Below are 19,043 nucleotides of genomic sequence, written 5' to 3' on the forward strand. Positions count from 1 at the left end.
CCATGCAGAATCCACTCCCATATGCAAGTTCTTTGTGATCTTGATTGTCTTCTGTCTGGGATCATCAGGGTTGGCATAGCAACTGGGCAGGGCTCCTGTGGATGTGCTGGGATGGTGAAGGGATTATGGTGCCCTGTATCAAACCTTCCCCATTTTGTAGTCTTTCCTTCATGGAGTAAAATAAAAGTGGAATAGTGCAAATCCGATGTAAGGTTGATTTTCTATGAATTTATAACAGAAGTGTAGCGTATGTGGTGTGTGAGTGTGAGTGTGTGTGAAGTTTGTACAAACTGAATGATGGGGGGGGGGTTTCCTGCTACACCAGCAGTTGGGGTAGGGAGCTTCTCTGGCCACTTTGTTCAACAGTCGGATATGAGTTTTGGTCCCAGGAGGAAAGAAGATCTTGCTCTGTGTACAAAGGGGTTGGGCATGGACTTTGGCGATGCGTGGCCTAGGGGATGCAGAGGGTCATTGGTTTTCAGAAGTCTCACGTCCTTGGTGACACACACCCCACGGCACCTCTGAGGCCTGGTGTGATCCCAACTTGGGGTTTTGTGCAGCCCCTGCAGTGTGAAGCCAGCCTTCTAGGTATTCTGGCCCTTCCCAGTTGTTGGTTACTCCAATGTCCCAGAGGCAACAAAATCACCATAGGCAAAGTCCTTGCAGTTCGGTTTTCTGGGGCTGAGAGTCCATTCGAAGGCATTGGCTCCCAAAGATCAAGTTCTCTGTGGGGTGGTTAGAATCTGTGTAGATATAAACAGCTCCCCCATTGTCCACCTCTGTCTAGTTCGGGTGCTTGGAAACTTCCCCTTGGCTGTAAAGGAGGGAGCTACTGTTTGCACATCACAGGCAATTTTGTTGATGTCAAGGAGTTAAAAAATTACACAACTTTTTGAAGGTAAGCCCTGTTCAGGGAAGTTTTTAGTTTTGATGTTGTAATGTGTTTTTACTATTTTTTGTTGGGAGGCGCTCAGAGTGGCTGGGGAAACCAAGTGAGGTGGGCGGCCTACAAACAATAAAATTATTACTATTATTATTACTACTACTACCATCCCTCCAATCTCGCCGGCCAAGCGATGCTTAGCTGCCCTGCACCCCTTAGGTACCTTTGTGGGAATGGAAATGAGAAGTCCACCAAGGGCGTCCCTATGAGAGCCCCATCCCCAAACAGGACTCTCGGGACGCGTCCCCCGTTTTCCCTGGCAGGAATCCCTTGGGGCGCTGGTGGCTGCGCGCGTGTGGCGAGGCGCGCCTCTTTTGGCTGGAGAGAAGGAGAGTCCATGGAAGGGGTTACGGAAGCGAGAGAGCCGAGATGCCTAGAGAGGCCTGGGAAGAGACCCCTCCCTCCCCCACTTCCGTCTCTTACCTCCTCCTCCCCCCTCCCTGCTCGTCTTGGGAGGCTCCTCCGGATGGAGAGGTCGGTGCGCTCGAGGGAGATTCCGCGCGCAGGGCGAGGGGTGAGCCGTGCCAAGGGGTCTCTGGGCGCAGGGGAGACTTTGGGACGGAGGGGGCAGAGGAACCTGGGGAAGGAGGGAAGCATCCCTGGGGGAGGAAAGCCCCGTCCAGCATTGGCAGGGGGTGCAGAGGGAGAAAGAGACGCTGCCCATCGGAAGGGAGGTCTCCCACTTGGGCGCTGGCGGGGGAATCTCCGGAGACGCTGCCTTGGCTTTTCCCTCCTGCCCAGAAATCTGCCTTGGAGAGAGGGATCCCTGAAATTGGGAGGGGGTCCAATTCCCCACCCTCCCCTCCTTCCCGGAAGCTGGACTCTCCTTCCCCCATCCCCAGGCCAGCTGCTGCTGGGGGCTCCAGAAGCGGGACTCTGCTGCTGCTGAGTTACACCAAGCCAGGCCATTGGTCCAGCTGGAGAGGAGAGGAAAGCGCAGGAAGCTCTTGAGAGGAAGGAGAGAGGGCTGTCCAGAGGGGGTCTTTGCTTCTGGAATCCTCTTCCACGAAAGGACAGAAACTCGTTTGCCTCTCCCTGGATTTCAGTTTTAAGTGTCAATTCCACTGCATGGTTAATTGACAGTGATAATGTAGTGCACTATTTAAAAAAAACAAACCAGTAGTGATGTATGGAAGTGAGAGCTGGACCATAAAGAAGGCTGATCGCCGAATAATTGATGCTTTTGAATTATGGTGCTGGAGGAGACTCTTGAGAGTCCCATGGACTGCAAGAAGATCAAATGCATCCATTCTTAAGGAAATAGCCCTGAGTGCTCACTGGAAGGACAGATCGTGAAGCTGAGGCTCCAGTACTTTGGCCACCTCATGAGAAGAGAAGACTCCCTGGAGAAGACACTGATGCTGGGAAAGATGGAGGGCACAAGGAGAAGGGGGCGACAGAGGACGAGATGGTTGGACAGTGTTTTCGAGGTTACCAGCATGAGTTTGACAAAACTGCGGGAGGTAGTGGAGGACAGAGGTGCCTGGTGTGCTCTGGTCCATGGGGTCACGAAGAGTCGGAAACGACTAAACAGCAGCAACAACAAAATTTTTAAAAAATGACTGGAGGTGCTATGGAAATTCTTTCACGATTTGTATATACAGTGGTACCTTGGGTTACAGACGTTTCAGGTTACAGACTCTGCTAACCCAGAAATAGTACCTCGGGTTAAGAACTTTGCTTCAGGATGAGAACAGAAATCGTGTGGTGGCAGTGGGAGGCCCCCCACTAGCTAAAGTGGTACTGAAGGAAGGTGAGGACAGGTGACCCCACCTAGGCCCGAAGTCACACACCCCTCAATAATCACCCCAGGCCTCAAAACTGTCCAAAATTCCTTTTGTCTTCTAAAAATCCACAGCTACAGCTTTTCTGTGGATTCTCACAAGATGCTGGTACATAGGCAAAATGTTATTCTTTTATCAGCACGAGAAGGCTTCAAAAGGCTAATGAATAGGCTTTGTCAGAGCAGGCCTGAGAACTGACTTTGATCTCATTCAGTTGCAACATCTTTGGACATGCTGAACCGTTCTCATTCGCCTTTTCCTGGGAAGGGTGCCAAGAGTCCACAGGTTAAGAACAGTTTCAGGTTAAGAACAGACCTCCAGAAAGAATTAAGTTCCTAACATGAGGTACCACTGTAATTTACAAATGGACAGCCTTTCTATAACTTTTTTCTTGTTTAGGCAATGTCAGAGGGATTTACAAGCTGAGACACAATCCATCAGCACCCAAAGACAGTAAATGCATGCACCTTCCCAGTCTGGGGTGCTTCAAGGGCAAAGGGTCCATTATCAGGATAGACAATGTCTGTGACTGGAGGCTTTCCACACAGACATGTGCAGATGCAGACCAGTTATTGCCATTATTACTGGCGAGGTGTGTGAGATTTCCATATCTACAAACACTGTGTGAGAGAGAAAGGGAGTGGGTGGGATCATTTTTTATAGCATTGCTAAAATTTTGTCTGTAACATTTGATGAACTGATATTGTGGTGCAAATTCCAAAACAACTATGCAAAACCCACAAAGAAACACACAGGTTAATGGTGGTGTGAGCTTTCCTGGCCCGCAATCCGCAGCATTCTCCTGCTGTCCACAAAGGTTTAGGCCATTATAGGTTTATTAGCCTCCAATGGGCCACCAGGAACTTTGTTGTTTTTGCTTCAAAAGATAAATGTTCCTGAAGACTTTGACAGTCACGTATGACATAAACGGCACGTCTCTTATTTGTTCAACACAGGAGAGACTCTGATTCACAAGTCTAAACACATCTTGCCAGAAAAAGAAAAACACAGAAATGTGAAGGGGAAATTGAGAGGTAAGCCCTTTGAGTATGCAGTGAGACATTTCACTACGTTTGTTGTTGTTTAGTCGTGTACGACTCTTTGTGACCCCCTGGACCAGAGCACGCCAGGCACTCCTGTCTTCCACTGCCTCCTGCAGTTTGGTCAGACTCACTACGTTAAAACATATAAAAAGCCCTGCTGGATCGAGAAGATGACCCACTTTTGGCTTGTCTTCTGCAATTTCACCCATTTACCCATGTTTATGTGGAGAGACATTGCCTCCAGTCCGCCCTTCCCTGCCCATTGCTATGAAGGTTGTAGGCAGAGATACCTTTTTCTTTTCTTACCTTTACGCAGAGATAACTACGTCCCACTCCTCCTCTCCATTCCTCCAGATTCCCAGTATTAACCACTATCTTTATTCTCTCTCTTTTTTTTCCAAGTGAATTTTTATTGTTTTCCTTACATATTCTTTTCCAACAAATTGTAATAGCACCATACATTCCCTTTGACTCTGCCGAGTCACGACCCCCCTCCCTCCCCACAACTGGTATATTTATCCTCTTTCCATCACACACATCATTCTCAAATTAGTACTATTATACATTGGAGGTATTATATCAATCCTGCTAGTGTCTTGATCTCTTTACATTTCTTCTTTAAATATTCAATAAATTTACTCCAGTTATTTTGGTATCTTTGATCTCCCTGGTCCCGGATCCTCCCTGACAGTTTGGCAAGTTCTGCATATTCTGTCAACTTCGCCTGCCACTCCTGAATAGTTGGTATATCTTGTACTTTCCATCTTTGGGCCAGAAGGGTCTTCGCGGCAGCTGTAGCATACATGAACAAATTTTGATCTATTTTAATTTCTGTTCCTATTAAGCCTAATAGACACGCTTCCGGTCTTTTGGGGAAAGTATATCTAAATATCTTTTTGAGTTCATTATAAATTGCTTCCCAAAAATTTTTTACCTTATCGCAGGTCCACCACATGGAAATAGTCCCCATCTGCCTTTTTACATTTCCAACACTTTCTTTCTTTTTTCCTATACATTTTAGCTAATTTTACTGGCGTCAAATGCCATCTATACATCATTTTTAGCAAGTTTTCCTTTAAAGCCATGCATCCTGTGAATCTCAAACCCTCCTTCCATAATCTTTCCCACGCATCTAATTCAATGTTATGCCCAATATCAATTGCCCATTTTATCATTGATTCCTTTACTTCTTCATCTTTTGTATACCATTCTAGCAATAAGCTGTACATTCTTGATAAAATTTTATCTTTACAGTCTATTAACTCGATTTGGAATTTCGATTTTTTATCTTCGAACCCATTTCTCTTTTTGTATTCCTTTAATAAATCACTGATCTGATGGTATTGCAGCCACCCTGTTAACCTCTTTTCAATTTGGTCGTATGGTTTGAGCTTTATCCCTTGGGCTGTTTTCCTAGTAATATCCTCATATGTTATTCTTTCCCCTTCCATGTTTGCTTTTTTTGTTGTCAGCACCTCAATTGGTGATATCCACCACGGTGTCTTTCTTTCCAGGAGGTTTTTATTCCGATCCCATACTTCATATAAAGATTTCCTAATCACATGGTTTAGAAAACCTTTATGTACCTTTACTTTGTTGTACCATAGGTACGAATGCCAACCATATCTATTATCATGGCCCTCTAGATCTAATAGGTCAGTGTTTTCTAAGGTCAGCCAGTCTTTTAACCATACCAAGCACGAAGCTTCATAATATAAAGTCAGGTCTGGTAAATCAAAACCTCCTCTCTCTTTCTTATCTACTAGTATCTTCATTTTTATCCTTGGCCTTTTCCCCTGCCAGACAAACTTCGCTAAGTTTTTTTTCCAATCCTTAAATTGTCTTATCCCTTTTACCACTGGTATTGCTTGAAATAAAAATAACAGTCTAGGTAATATATTCATTTTTATCAGAGATTCTGCCTAATAATGACAATTTTAGTCTACTCCATATATCCATATCTTTCTTAATTTCTTTCCATACCACCTCATAGTTGTCCTTGTACAGGTTTATATTTTTTGTTGTCATCCAAATTCCTAAATATTTTATTTTTTTAGCTATCGCGATTCCTGAGTCTACTTGTAATTCTTCCATCTCTTCTTTCTTCAAATTTTTTACTAGCATTTTTGTCTTGTTTTTGTTAAGTTTAAACCCTGATACCTTCCCAAACTCTTCCATTCTTTTTATTGCCTCTTTCACACTTTGTCTTGGTTCTTCCAACATTAAGACTAGATCATCTGCGAAGGCTCTTAACTTAAATTCTTTTCGTCCTACCTTAATGCCTCTGACTTCTGATGATTCTCTTAGCTTCTTATTCAAGACCTCTAGGATTGTAATAAATAGCAAGGGAGACAAAGGGCATCCCTGCCTAGTACCTTTAGTTATCTCAAAGTTATCTGATATGTTGTTATTAATTATTAACTTTGCTTTTTGGTCCGAATAAATCGTGCCAATACCTCTCAAAAAAATTTCACCAATTCCTAGTACTTTTAAGTTTTCTTTCATGAAATGCCAGGATACATTATCGAACGCTTTTTCCGCGTCTGTGAACAATAATACTGCCTGTTTCTCATTTCTGACTTCAAGGTATTCAATTATATTTATCAGGCTTCTTACGTTGTCCCTTAGTTGCCTTCCCGGCAGAAAGCCTGTTTGGTCTTTGTGTATCACCTTATTTAACACCATTTTTAGTCTATTCGCTAGTATATCCGCAAATAGCTTATAGTCGTTATTCAATAACGAAATTGGTCTGAAATTTTTTACATCTAATATATCCCCCTCTTTCTTCGGGATCAGTATAATATGAGCTTCTTTCCAGGTGTTTGGCATCTTTCTTTCTCTTAAGACTTTATTCATTACTTCACTTAGAACAGGTGTCAGGTATTGCGATAGTGTTTTATAATACTTTGCTGAGATACCGTCCGGTCCTGGGGCCTTCCCTATTTTCATTCTTTTTATTGCCTTCGTGACCTCTTGTTCTGTTATCTCCTGGTTAAGCATTCTTTTTTCTTCTTCTGAGATCTGATGTAGTTTATGGTCATGGATATACTTTTCTATTCTCTTGTCTTCTTTATCTTTCTTATAAAGATCTCTATAGAATCTCTGAAATACTTTTCTAATTTCTTTTGGGTCCTCAATCATTTTATCCCCATCTTTTATTTTACAAATTGTGTTCTGTTTTTGTCTTGCTTTTATTTGCCAGGCCAAGAATCTCCCAACTTTGTTGGCCGACTCAAAAAATTTTTGTCTCATGGTTTTTATTTTCCATTCGATCTCCTGTCCCACCACCATGGAGAACTGAGACTGCAACATTTTTATATTTCGTTTTATTATTTCATCTTTAGGTTTTGTTATTAGCTGTTTTTCGTTCTCGATGAGCTGGGACAGGATCTCCTCTTTCTTCTCTCTCCCTCTTTTCTGGAAGCTGTTTTTTTGAATCAGGAAACCCCTTACCACCGCTTTGCTCGCGTCCCAGACTGTTTCAATTGGTGTTTCTTTGTTTAGATTCCATTTAAAATAGTCTGTTATTGTCTCTTTTGCAGTTTCCACTACTCTCTGGTCATTAAATAAGCTCTCATTCATTCTCCATCTATGTGTAGAAGGGTCCTTTCCTTTTAATTCCATATATAGCAGATTATGATCTGACAGGGTTCTCGGGAGGATTTCAATTCTAGTTACTCTTGGTGTTAGAATCTTAGAGACCCAGATCTGATCTATTCTGCTGAAGCTTTGGTTTGGTTGAGAGTGGAATGAAAATTGTCTTACTGTTGGGTTCCTTAATCTCCAGATGTCAATTACTCCCAATGTATTGGCCATATCAAAGAAGGCCTTCGGGAGTTTGCCTTCATATGTATTTCGCCTCTTTGTTAATCTATCTAAGTCCGGTACCACTACTCCATTAAAGTCTCCCAGTAATATCAATTTCTGATCTAAATACTCTAACATTATTTCATTCAACTTTGTATAGAATTCAGCTTTCTTATCGTTTGGAGCATAGATCCCCACAATCAGCCATTTTCCCCCTTGAAACCCAATTTGTACAATCAATATTCTTCCCTCATCCTCCTTAAAAATTTATTTTGGGTCATGCTTCTCTTTTACATATATTACCACACCTCTCTTTTTGTTTGAATCTGACGCGATAAACTCTTGTCCCAGTTTTTTATTACTTAAAATTCTTTTATGCTTTTTGGCTACATGCGTTTCTTGCAGGCATATGATATCTAGGTTTCGTTTAATCAAAACATGGTTAACTTTTCGTCTCTTATTTAAATTGTTCATCCCATTAACATTCCAGGAAAATACTTTCAGATTCATTATTTCTTTTATCTAAGAGTACCCACTCAGTTGCGCTAAATTTACTGTTCTTTGTTGTTGTCTTCTTCTTCTGATTCCTCTCTCTCTTCTTCTTGTTCCTCCTCTTCTTCCTGACGTTGTTCTTCTTTCTCCTTTTCCTTTCCTTCCTCTTTCTGATCCTGTCTTGGTTTTATTTTCCCTGTCCTCCCTAACTCTTTGTCATATCTTCTGGATAATTTTTCTAACTCTTGGGGGCTAGTTAGTTTGAATCTTTTATCTTTAAAGTAAAAGGAGATTCCTTCTGGGAATTCCCATCTATGCTGAATTCCATTCCTTTTCAGTAGACTCACCATTTCTTTATAAATTCCCCTTCGTTTCAGAAACCTGGCAGGGATCTCCCTAAAAATCAAGATTTTCACCCCATCTATGCATAGATTTTTGTTGTAATTCAGTCTCAGTATTTCATTTCTTATGTCCAATGAGTTAAACATGACTAGAACGTCTCCAGGAAGCTTTTTTGCCCTTGCCTTCACTGATCTAACCTTTATTCTAAATTGCAGATAGGTAGCCGTGTTGGTCTGCCATAGTCAAAACAAAAAAAATTCCTTCCAGTAGCACCTTAAAGACCAACTAAGTTAGTTCTTGGAGAACTAACTTAGTTGGTCTTTAAGGTGCTACTGGAAGGAATTTTTTTTGTCTTTATTCTAAAGACATTCATTATCAATGGGCCAATATCTTCTTCTCTTAGTTCCATCCACCCAGCCAGTTCTCTTATTATTTTATCTCTTATATTCTCATTTGGCGTCTCCGGGAGACCCCTGAATTTCAAATTTCGCTCTTTTTGATGCATCTCCAGAGTAGATAGATTATCCAACATCTCCTCCTGTGCCCTATTCATTTCTGTAATTTCTCCTCTAATTTGTTCTGTCTGTCTTTTTACTTCCTTTAGATCTTTCTGATTGTTTAAATCCTCTACCACCTTAGTTCTTATTTCCAAGTCTTTTACCTTCCCTGTCAACTCTCCCATCACCATTTCCAATTTTTTGTCTAAGGCTTCCTGGACCTCCAATAATTTTTTCTATATATATTGCTCATTCTGTTTAAACTCTTTTCTTATTTCCCCCAGTAAGCTCTCATATTCCTTGTTTTCTTTTCCATTTTCTTGCCTAGATGGGTGTCTCTCTGCTGGGGTCCCTAATCCCTTTTTCCCATTTTTCCCGGACATCTTAAATATATATTATACAAAAATTTAGATCTTATATATCACACAAAGTCAGTCCACACGATGTTTCAGCCAGCCACCAGGGGGAGCACTTTCCCGCCTTCTTTGCTTTTAGAATGTAATTTTTTAGCTCCCCACACGGTGGCAGTCCCTAATCCACACGCTGTATCTTCACTCCCAGCACGTCCGTCACTTCTAGCCCTCCTCTCCCCACGTCCTCCAACATACAGGAGGCAGCAGGGAAGTCCAAGAGTCTTCAGACAAATATTCCAAATGGCAAAATGTAATAGTTTATTTGTTATCCCCCGTGTGTTTTCTTCTCTTCTTCTATCAGTCCATAAGGTTGTTTCAAACCACGCGCGGGTTGTGTAAGGCTCCCAAGTTCCCAAAGCGTAATTTCCGGCTTCTTCTTCCTCCCGATGACAGGGGGAGGGAGGGGGGAGATTAAACCCCCCTTGTTTTCTTTCTTCCTTTAATATTGGTCTTGGCCCCCTCAAGAAACTGTTAAAAGTCAGTGTAGAAGCCTACCGTCAGGGTTTCTCCTTGCTTTCTCTTTGAGTCTACGGTCCAAATCTTTTTGTAAGTCCAGTATGGCTGAGACCCTCTTCACTTAAAATGGAGGAGTGCGGTGAATTATTTAGTGATTTGCCTACGTCCGACAGAGACCCACCCCAAGCCGATCAAAAGACACCTACAGTACTTTTTCCCCAGTAGTCATTTCAAAAGTAGCTTTGCCTCAACACTTTGTAATTCGTGTTTGAGGGCTTAAAAAGTAACACTCACTCAGCGGAAACTTCTTTTCACTCCTCCTTCCTCCAACCTTCCGTCATGCGCCATTTTCTCCCAGTTGTCCGGGACGGACTCCCTTTCTGCATCTCGTAACTCGCCGAATTCTAATAGATTTCAAGTTTTAAAGCAGTGCTCGGATTAGCTCCGTCAGCTGTAGGTCCGAATTCGTTGTTGGTTTTGGAAGCTAACTGCTTTCATAAGAAGTCTGAGGCTTTACGGTGTGGGTTTAAAGTTGCTCCCCCTCCGTGCCCGCAGCTCAATCCCGTCCCTGAGTCTATTATTGAGACCCAGGGAGCAAGAGAGCACCTCTGGGTACCAGCGCCCCTCAGGATCTCTTCCTGAGGTTCCGAGGTCCGCGTAGCCTTCGCGAAACCTCTCAAATAGCCCCCACGCCGCTCGAGACCCCCCAGAGGGTTTATCTCGCACTTCTTATCATGGCTGCAGTTTCCGCCGGAAGTCACTATCTTTATTCTCATGTCTTTGGGATTTAAGGGAAGATTGCTAGTGAAATTCAGGGGTTACTGTAGTCCATTATTACGATTGATTGAATTTGTTAGTCCCTTTAGTTTACCAGGTCAACCCAAAGAAACTTGCAACCAAACATTTTAGTGATTAGGACAAAAAGTGTCATTGGGAATTCTGAACCGCAGAAATAAATAGCAGGATTATAGAGAGAGAGAAGCTCCCTTTCCGGTGAGGAACCTCTGTATTTAAATTGGCAATTCAAGAGAACCAGTGTATCTAGGATCATGCTGCATTATTAACAATACTTGATCATGATTAAAAGTTGATGCATTACTATTATCTGACATTATTTCATTTCCTAAAAAATAGGAACATAGAAAAAGGAAGAGTGTAGGAGATGTTAAATTAAGAGAAGGTACCAAAGGCACTTGATGTGTGTTATATTCCTTTGTCCTCTTCTTTACAGGATTTCCTTTCCCCCTACTCGGAAGCAAGCGATAGAAAGGACAGTCAGAGCAATCTGTACTTTCATTAGGAATCACAAATAAACCATTTCAATATATGGAATAAACAACGTGATTCAGTCAGTGAACACACTTAGTTCACATCAATGAACTGAAACAATGGAGATACCACTTTAAGGTATGGATTGTGGCAAGGACATCTGTGGGAGTGGAACTCCTACAAAACATCAAGGAACTCACACAGGGGGAAAACCATTTAAATGCATGGAGTGTGGAACATGCTTCCGTCGTAGACAATCACTAAAAAGGCATCAATATACTCATACAGGGGAGAAATCATATAAATGTTTTGAGTGTGGAAAATGCTTCACACAGAGTGGAAACCTCTATATACATATGCGAACTCACACGGGGGAGAAACCATTTAAATGCATGGAGTGTGGAACATGCTTCCGTCGTAGACAATCACTAAAAAGGCATCAATATACTCATACAGGGGAAAAACCATATAAATGTTTTGAGTGTGGAAAGAGCTTCCTTTTGAGTAATCAACTTAATGCACATCATCAAACTCACACGGGTGAGAAACCATTCAGATGTATGGAGTGCGGAAAGAGCTTCTGTCAGAGTGGACAGCTTAAAAGACATCAGCGAAGTCACACAGGGGAAAAACCATTTAAATGCATAGAGTGTGGAAAGAGCTTCATCGAAAGTGGAACACTTAGAAAACATCAACGAACTCATACAGGGCAGAAACCATTTGAATGCATGGAGTGTGGAACAAGCTTCCGTCATAGAGAATCACTAATAATGCATCAACGAACTCACACAGGGGAGAAACCATATAAATGTTTTGAGCGTGGAAAGAACTTCCTTTTGATTAATCATCTTAATGCACATCATCAAACTCACACTGGTGGGAAATCATTCAGATGCATGGAGTGTGGAAAGAGCTTCTCTTGGAGTAGACAGCTTAAAAGACATCAGCGAACTCACACAGGGGAAAAACCATTTAAATGCATGGAGTGTGGAAAGAGCTTCAGTCAGAGTGTATACCTTAAATACCATCAACGAACTCACACAGGGGCAAGACCTTTTAAATGCATGGAGTGTGGAAAGAGCTTCAGTGAGAGTGGAACACTTAGAAATCATCAACGGACTCACACAGGGGAAAAACCATTTAAATGCATAGAGTGTGGAAAGAGCTTCAGTCAGAGTGGAAACCTTAAAAAGCATCAACAAACTCACACAGGGCAGAAACCATTTAAATGCATAGAGTGTGGAAAGAGCTTCTCTCAGAGTGGACACCTTAAAAACCATCAACGATCTCACACAGGGGAAAAACCATTTAAATGCATAGAGTGTGGAAAGAGCTTCATCGATAGTGGAACACTTAGAAAACATCAACGAACTCACACAGGGCAGAAACCATTTGAATGCATGGAGTGTGGAACAAGCTTCCGTCATAGAGAATCGCTAATAATGCATCAATGTACTCATACAGGGGAAAAACCATATAAATGTTTTGAGCGTGGAAAGAGCTTCCTTTTGAGCAATCACCTTAATGCACATCATCATACTCACACTGGTGGGAAATCATTCAGATGCATGGAGTGTGGAAAGAGCTTTTCTCGGAGTGGAAACCTTAAATACCATCAACAAATTCACACAGGGGAAAAACCATTTAAATGCATAGAGTGTGGAAAGAGCTTCAGTGAGAGTGGAACACTTAGAAAACATCAACGGACTCACACAGGGGAAAAACCATTTAAATGCATGGAGTGTGGAAAGAGCTTCAGTCAGAGTGGAAACCTTAAAAAGCATCAACGAACTCACACAGGGCAGAAACCATTTAAATGCATAGAGTGTGGAAAGAGCTTCTCTCAGAGTGGACACCTTAAAAACCATCAACGAACTCACACAGGGCAGAAACCATTTAAATGCATGGATTGTGGGAGAAGCTTCACTAGACGTGGAACGCTTGGAAGACATCAACGAATTCACACAGGGCAGAAACCATATAAATGCATGGAGTGTGGAAAATGCTTCGTTCATAGTTCGAGCCTTAATGCACATCTACAAATTCACACAAGGGAGAAACCTTTTAAATGCATGGATTGTGGGGCAAGCTTCACTAGAAGTGGAACACTTAGAAGACATCAGCAAACTCACAGGGGAAAAACAATTTAAATGTATGTTTGGTTGCAGAACAAATCCAGGCATATCTGGAAGATATGGACCATTTGGACTGCATTTCTTCCAGTTGAGTGTCAGGCCCTGCCATCAGACTGAGACCGCCTTGTTGGCACTGGTTGATTATCTCTGGCAGGTGAGGGACAAAGGTAAAAGCTGTTTCCTGGTTCTGCTGGATCTCTCAGTTTCTTTTTATGCCATTGACCACGGTATCCGGTTACCGATTTGTGATAAAAATATATACCTTACCCAATTTGTTGAGAGTAAAGCTTTACTGGTCAGGTTGGCAACCGTTGAACCACAAGTATTATTTACAAACTCCTCCAGTCATCGTGCGCACAAAGTCCCCACACCTCTCACCTCTCGGCTTGACCTCTCAGAAGTCAAGATAGAGTGATCTGAATTAACCAAGAAAGTGACTTCCGGTTTAGCGCCATCGGCCATGGCGGAATTCCTCTGACCCAGAGGAATCTGCTCCGCAAAAATCGGGTCTTGCCACCGCGGCTAAGACCCCTTAAAAATCCCAGGCGGAAGAAGCCTGGGAACGTGGGATTCGGCTGACACCAGGAGCACCCCCCCTACACGCAAGGAAACCCCTTTTCGGGGATCCGAAGCGGTGCGGTGTTTTGAATCGACCGCTATTTTTACGGAGTGAAGCCGCACAGCCGTTGCCGGAGAGCGCTGACTTTTTCCTGTGGAGAATTGGACTCTAAGCAAGTACCCGTGAGTAGAACGGAAAATTGGGCTTAGAAATGCTTTAATTTGGCACTCAAACGGGAAGGTCTAAAACAGGAAGTCCTCCTTCCGTTTTTGTAAATAGCCTGAAGCAAAAATTGTGCAAGCTATAGTCTGGAAAGTTCTACATAAAGATTTAAAATTCCTCCTGTTTTAACCATCTAAACCCCTCTTGGAAGTAGGAGTAAAGAGGGGGATTTTTGACTGTGTAAGCCTGCAGGAGAGAGAGTAAAGAAAGATAAATTTCCACCGTCTCAAACCTGGGAACGGGGTGTCAGAGACAGAGATTTTTGGTGAAGTTCATTGACTGTGAAAGTAACATCCGTTGACAGATAGTTAAAGAAGAGAAACAAATTGTCTCCAATGTTGCATTTTGCATTTAAAAGAAACAAAAAACCCGTAAAATGAAAGTAACTTTCTTTTGTTGGATCTGCTTTCAAAAGATGGATACAAATAGAAATTGTCTCCTCTAGAGGGAGCTTGTTAAATTCCTGCTGGAGTCGATCTGGGGACTTTACAGCTGTGGTGATAAGGATCGTGGGACCAGACTGTGACCTTGAACAAAGATGTGTTCGGAAGAAGTTTTGGTGCTTGCTTTTTGCAAGACAAGTGCTTTGTTGGAGCAGTTGCATGAGAAGATGGATTTGATGCCTGTTGCAGTCAAAAATTTTGGACAAACAGTGAATATTTATACAGAAACCATCCAGGAGCCAACTCAAGAACCTGTTCTGATAGAGCAACTGCAAACGCAGAAGATAATGGAGGAGGCCGCTGCTGGACCTCAGGTAATACAAATGGAGAAGCCCGAGGCCCTACAGGAGTATAAGCCGTTGTTCTTGAAGGTTGAATCTGGAGTGGGCTGGGGGGGGGGAGTCTGGAGTTGTGGGGGCCCTTAAGTTTGGAGGGACTTTGAAATATGTTTTTAAATATTTTCTGGGCTTTACTGTTGACTCTCCTCTGCTGAGGAGAGACGGAGATACTTGCGAGTTGGAACATCCCCAAGACCTACTCCTCAATGAGAAAGGAAAGAAATTAAGAAAGAGATCAACAAAAGATGAGGTAAAGTGTAAGTACAAACAAGAAGAAGATCTGCAGAAGGGACATGGAAAAGACTTAAGGGCCTCGGACATAAGATTACCAGGTTGATGGACTAGATAATGGACAGTAAGGATTGACATAACCCGAGACCAGGAAGAAGAGACGCTGGAGGAAGATTGGAAGAATTTTTTTTAAAAAAAACAATATTTTGGGAATTAATGTAAAATTAAGGAGCATTAGGAAAAATGTTGGAATGAAAATATTTGGCTTTAGTAGAAATGATATAAGGAATTATGTATAAATAAATATTAAGTTTTAAGCTTTAAGGTATTTTATAGTAAGATAAGGTTAAAATAAATTAAGGTAAATTGAATGACAGAATATAGAGAAAGATGGAAAGGATTTGCTGACTTAACTAATAGGTTAGACTGTTAAGACAAATTACCCAATAAAAATTGAGAAAGATGGAAAGAATTTGCTGAAACAAATAACTAAACTAGAATACAAAAAGGGAGGTGTGAGGAGGTTGATGAAACAAGTAAATGAAGGATGGAGATATGGAATATAAGATGTGTGTTGTTGTTGTTTGTTTGTTTTTTATTGCTATTGGTGTATTGGTTTTTTGTGTTATATTTTTTCCTTTTTGCTGTATTGTTATGTATGTTTTGTTAAATTTTTGCTGTTTTCTTTTTTGCTTTTTTCTGTAATCTTTGAAACTTCTAATAAATATCTGTCAGAGCTGCTCCCAGATCCTAGCTCCCAGAGGATCACGCTAGCCAGCGTTCACTTTATAAAAGTCTTTATTGAGTTACAGTTTCCATTTCCAAGCTGCTGCGTGCAGCTCTACGTCTTATGGCTAGACCGGCGAAGCTCCGTCTGAGTCTCCGCCCCTTGCACACCAACTTAATATCCTCGCCTTACTCCACCTTTTCCGCCTGACCGTCCTTCTCTGGGTCCCTCTGCCCCCCGTGGTCTCTTCCTTCCTGGACTCCTCTGACGCTTACCCCTCGGACCCTCCTGTCTCCTTGCGTCGGGCTTTAGGACCTGGCTCCCTTTCCGGGCTGCTTACTGCGTCGCCTTCCTGTGCATTTGAACTTGGCGCGCGCGCCCAACCTGCCACTTTCCGCTTGACCGTTTCTTTGCTCCCCGATGGAGGTGTGGCCACTCCTGACTCATGCCCTCCTCCCTGCTGCGAGCTGCCAGAGCCCGATACCTGACGCCCTTCCTCTCCACTGCGCTCTGCTGGTGACGCTGGCCCCGATCTCCAACTGCTGCCCTCTGAACCCCCGCTGGCCCCTTCCTCCTGGGGTGTCCCCCTAGGCTCCCCCTTTGCTCTGGCCACTGGCGCTCCTTTCTGTGAATCTTCTGATTCACTGGAAAGACTTGGAGATCTCGGGTCGTCGTCATCACTCATCTTTTCTTCGGACTCCTCCCCCTCGCTCTCTGTTTCCTCCCTTGCCCTCGCCTCTGCTCCTGAACCCCTGACAATATCATTTAAAAAAAAAAATGAATTAACCAAGAAAGTGCCACCTCATTTCCCCAATGCCACCTCTGCTTTGTGAAATACATTCCCAATATAATGACATTGTAAATATTAACATATCCTCATGGACAGTCTAGGAGGGTTGGGAGTTAGGGGCAGGGTAATGCAGTGGTTCAACTCCTTCCTCCTAGGCCGTGAGCAGAAAGTGGTGTTGGGGGTTGAGCATTTCAGAGCTTTGCATGCTCTGTTCACAGCCCACCTCTTTCTCTCCAGCACGTCTTCCAGGCTCTGAATTCTTCCTTGGCCACTTTGAGAACTTCATCCATGTCCCATGAGCCAGCCAGCTGGGGTTGGGGGGCTCTCCTGGCTGTAGGCAGCTGGGTGGGACTCTATTTATTCGCTTTTGCAAATAAAAGCCAGGATTATTTGCAAATAAATGCTTTTGCAAATAAAGGCCAGGAATGTCTTCACTGACTGGCAGCAGCAACCTGGGATTTCATAACAAGGGTTTCTCCCAGATGCCGGGTCAACCTGGGACCTTTTTCTTGGATGCAAGGCAGATAGAATAACAGAATTATATTTAGTTAGTTTATGTATTTCATAAATTCAATCACTGCTTGATTGCAAAACCCTAAAAGTGGTTAAAAGTAAAATGAAACTAAAAGATCGAGGAAAAGTCACCAGCATGCAGTCCAATCCTTTTCTGAGAACAGCAGACGTGTCAAAGCCTATGATTTCAGAATCACAGCTGAACAATCCCCAAGAAATGAAAATGGAAGTTGACAACAGGACAAGAAGAATGGATTCTTTGCACCCTAATGGTTGCCAAGAGGCTGATAACTGATGAACTAACTGGAAGAATAAAAACATGACAACACAATAGAAGATGCAGCACATGAATGGATTGCCTATAGACGCAGACTCTGTTTGGACATATATATATTGATATTTGAAATGAATTCATACTAAATGTAGTGGGATATTCGTAGCCATGTATGCATTAGGATAGTAACATCACTTATATCTATATAGTAATGAATAGAAATGAAATTTAAGTAAAGTAAATAACAACACCTTGTCATTCTTGGCTACATGGAGGGCGAAGTGTTCAGCTAAGACATTATCTCTGGTGGCAGCAGGAATAAAGGGGGTGTTTAGTGGGATGTGGGTGGCGCTGTTGGTTAAACCGATCATAAGGGCTTGCCGATCATAAGGTCGGCAGTTCGAATCCCCACGACGGAGTGAGCTCTCATTGCTTGGTCCCTGCTCCTGCTGACTTGGCAGTTTGAAAGCACGTCAAAGTGCAAGTAGATAAATAGGTACTGCTCTGGCAGGAAGGTAAACGGCGTTTCCATGCGCTGCTCTGGTTCGCCAGAAGCGGCTTAGTCATGCTGGCCACATGACCCAGAAGCTGTATGCTGGCTCCCTCGGCCAATAAAACGAGATGAGCGCCGCAACCCCAGAGTTGGCCACGACTGGACCTAATGATCAGGGGTCCCTTTACCCTTTACCTTTATCTTAGTGGGAGAACCAGGAAAGACCCAACTCCTCTCTGCATGTTTTGCACGACCTGGGATGGTGGCACAGGGGAGTGTGGGAGCATCTTGAATCAAGCAGGCGTGTGACAAAAGTGTGCAGAATGCTTCACTGTAAGCTCATTGCTAATTTCCCCCAAAATGACACCCATGGGGAGAAACCATACGGGGATGTACAATGTGGGGAAAGGTTCGGTCCGGCTCCTGAAATCAGAGCGCTAAAGCAGCTTTTCCCAATAGGTAGTCTGCCTACTCCAGGGAACCTTCCCCCCCCCCCGGGGGTCCGCAGCACCATTCACACAACAGAAACTATGGAAGAGACAGGGCAAATTTCATATGTGTGACTCCATGGCAACCTTAGTATTGAACAGGATTTTTACTCAGAAGTCAGGCCCACCCAATTCAATGGAGTAGATCAGCGTTTCTAAAGGGGGGGGGGCGCATATGGATATTCCAAGGGGGTTACAGGGGAACATGATATTCCAAGGGGGGGCCAGGGCATGAGACTCGGGGGCCACATAGGGAAGTGAGAAGCGAAGAAAAGAAAGCAAAGAAGTGCTCATGCTTTTTAGTGGATTTCTAAAATAAATCTACAAATAAAACATGGTCTGTTCACAACGAAAATATTTACCGTATTTTTTGCACCATAACACTCACTTTTTTCCTCCTAGAAAGTAAGGGGAAATGTCTGTGCGTGTTATGGAGTGAATGCCTGCGGGTGGCGGGGGGGATCTGCTGCAGTCGTGAGCAGAGGATCCATGGTTCCCCTTCCTTCCCTCCTCCGTGGTTACAAAGCATGAATCCACATGGATCCTCAGGATTTTTGCATTGGGCTACTCCAAACTCACTGTCAGATCACATGCCTGTGGCCACAGCATGAACCACAAAAATCATATATCCACTATTTCGTTTAGAATATTTTTTTTCTTGTTTTTCTCCTCTAAAAACTATGTGCGTGTTATGGTCTGGTGCGTGTTATAGAGCGAAAAATACGGTAAATAGCTACCTTTCTTGGTCAATGAACTCCTAGAGAGGCAGGAAGTAACTGAGCAG

General features: G+C 43.0%; 1 protein-coding gene across 8 annotated transcripts; it reads left to right on the plus strand.

The window, feature by feature from the left end:
- Positions 1 to 1,173: 1,173 nt before the first annotated feature.
- LOC310701325 (uncharacterized protein) lies at positions 1,174 to 17,528 on the plus strand. Of its 8 annotated transcripts, none has more exons than XM_083492065.1 (4): positions 1,174 to 1,457; positions 3,684 to 3,761; positions 11,009 to 11,445; positions 11,529 to 17,528. In XM_083492065.1, the coding sequence occupies exon 4, from the start codon at positions 11,607 to 11,609 to the stop codon at positions 13,194 to 13,196; it is 1,590 nt and encodes a 529-aa protein (XP_083348191.1). In that variant the 5' UTR covers positions 1,174 to 1,457; positions 3,684 to 3,761; positions 11,009 to 11,445; positions 11,529 to 11,606; the 3' UTR covers positions 13,197 to 17,528. The 8 variants fall into 8 exon arrangements, with proteins under 8 accessions (XP_083348191.1, XP_083348184.1, XP_083348186.1 ...); XM_083492060.1 differs by adding an exon at positions 9,470 to 9,571 and having other exon boundaries at positions 1,201 to 1,457; positions 11,009 to 17,528; XM_083492064.1 differs by adding an exon at positions 9,470 to 9,571 and having other exon boundaries at positions 1,201 to 1,417; positions 11,009 to 17,528.
- Positions 17,529 to 19,043: the final 1,515 nt, after the last annotated feature.

This window comes from Podarcis liolepis (genome assembly GCF_965112155.1).
Source record: "Podarcis liolepis genome assembly, chromosome: 2".
In the NCBI taxonomy this organism is placed as follows: domain Eukaryota; kingdom Metazoa; phylum Chordata; class Lepidosauria; order Squamata; family Lacertidae; genus Podarcis; species Podarcis liolepis.

Excerpts from the sequence above, each read along its gene's own strand:
- LOC310701325 (XM_083492058.1), top strand. The coding sequence starts at position 11,187 with ATGGATTGTGGCAAGGACATCTGTGGGAGTGGAACTCCTACAAAACAT.